Raw genomic sequence first — 268 nt, 5'->3', positions numbered from 1 at the left:
CTGGCCCAAGCTCCTCCTCGAGGTGTGGCACGTGGACGCGTGGGGCCGGCGCGGCCTGTCGGGCTACGGCGTGTGCCACGTGCCCAGCGCGCCCGGCTGCCACCGCGTCACCTGTGTCACCTGGCGGCCGCGGGGCACGCGGCGGCAGCGGCTGCTGGGCACGGGGGGACCCGAGCTGCGCGTCCCCGAGGTGGCGGCCACCGCCGCGGGGGACAGGTTCCGGCTGCGCACCGAGAGCGCCGGCCGCGTGTGGCTGCAGCTGGGCGTG

At 78.7% G+C, this 268-nt stretch overlaps 1 protein-coding gene across 1 annotated transcript; it reads left to right on the top strand.

The window, feature by feature from the left end:
- Positions 1-4: 4 nt before the first annotated feature.
- B9D2 (B9 domain containing 2) lies at positions 5-265 on the top strand (the record flags this gene model as incomplete). The annotated part of the gene is made up of 1 exon (XM_041425441.1): positions 5-265. A coding segment is annotated over one exon (261 nt), but the record flags the coding sequence as incomplete, so codon positions are not given.
- Positions 266-268: the final 3 nt, after the last annotated feature.

The sequence above is a fragment of the Onychostruthus taczanowskii genome, unplaced genomic scaffold, assembly GCF_017590055.1.
Source record: "Onychostruthus taczanowskii isolate IOZ18803 unplaced genomic scaffold, ASM1759005v1 scaffold8900, whole genome shotgun sequence".
In the NCBI taxonomy this organism is placed as follows: Eukaryota; Metazoa; Chordata; class Aves; order Passeriformes; family Passeridae; genus Onychostruthus; species Onychostruthus taczanowskii.
The sequence above is the reverse complement of the archived record's forward strand: the minus strand, read 5'-3'. Positions and strand labels throughout refer to the sequence as shown.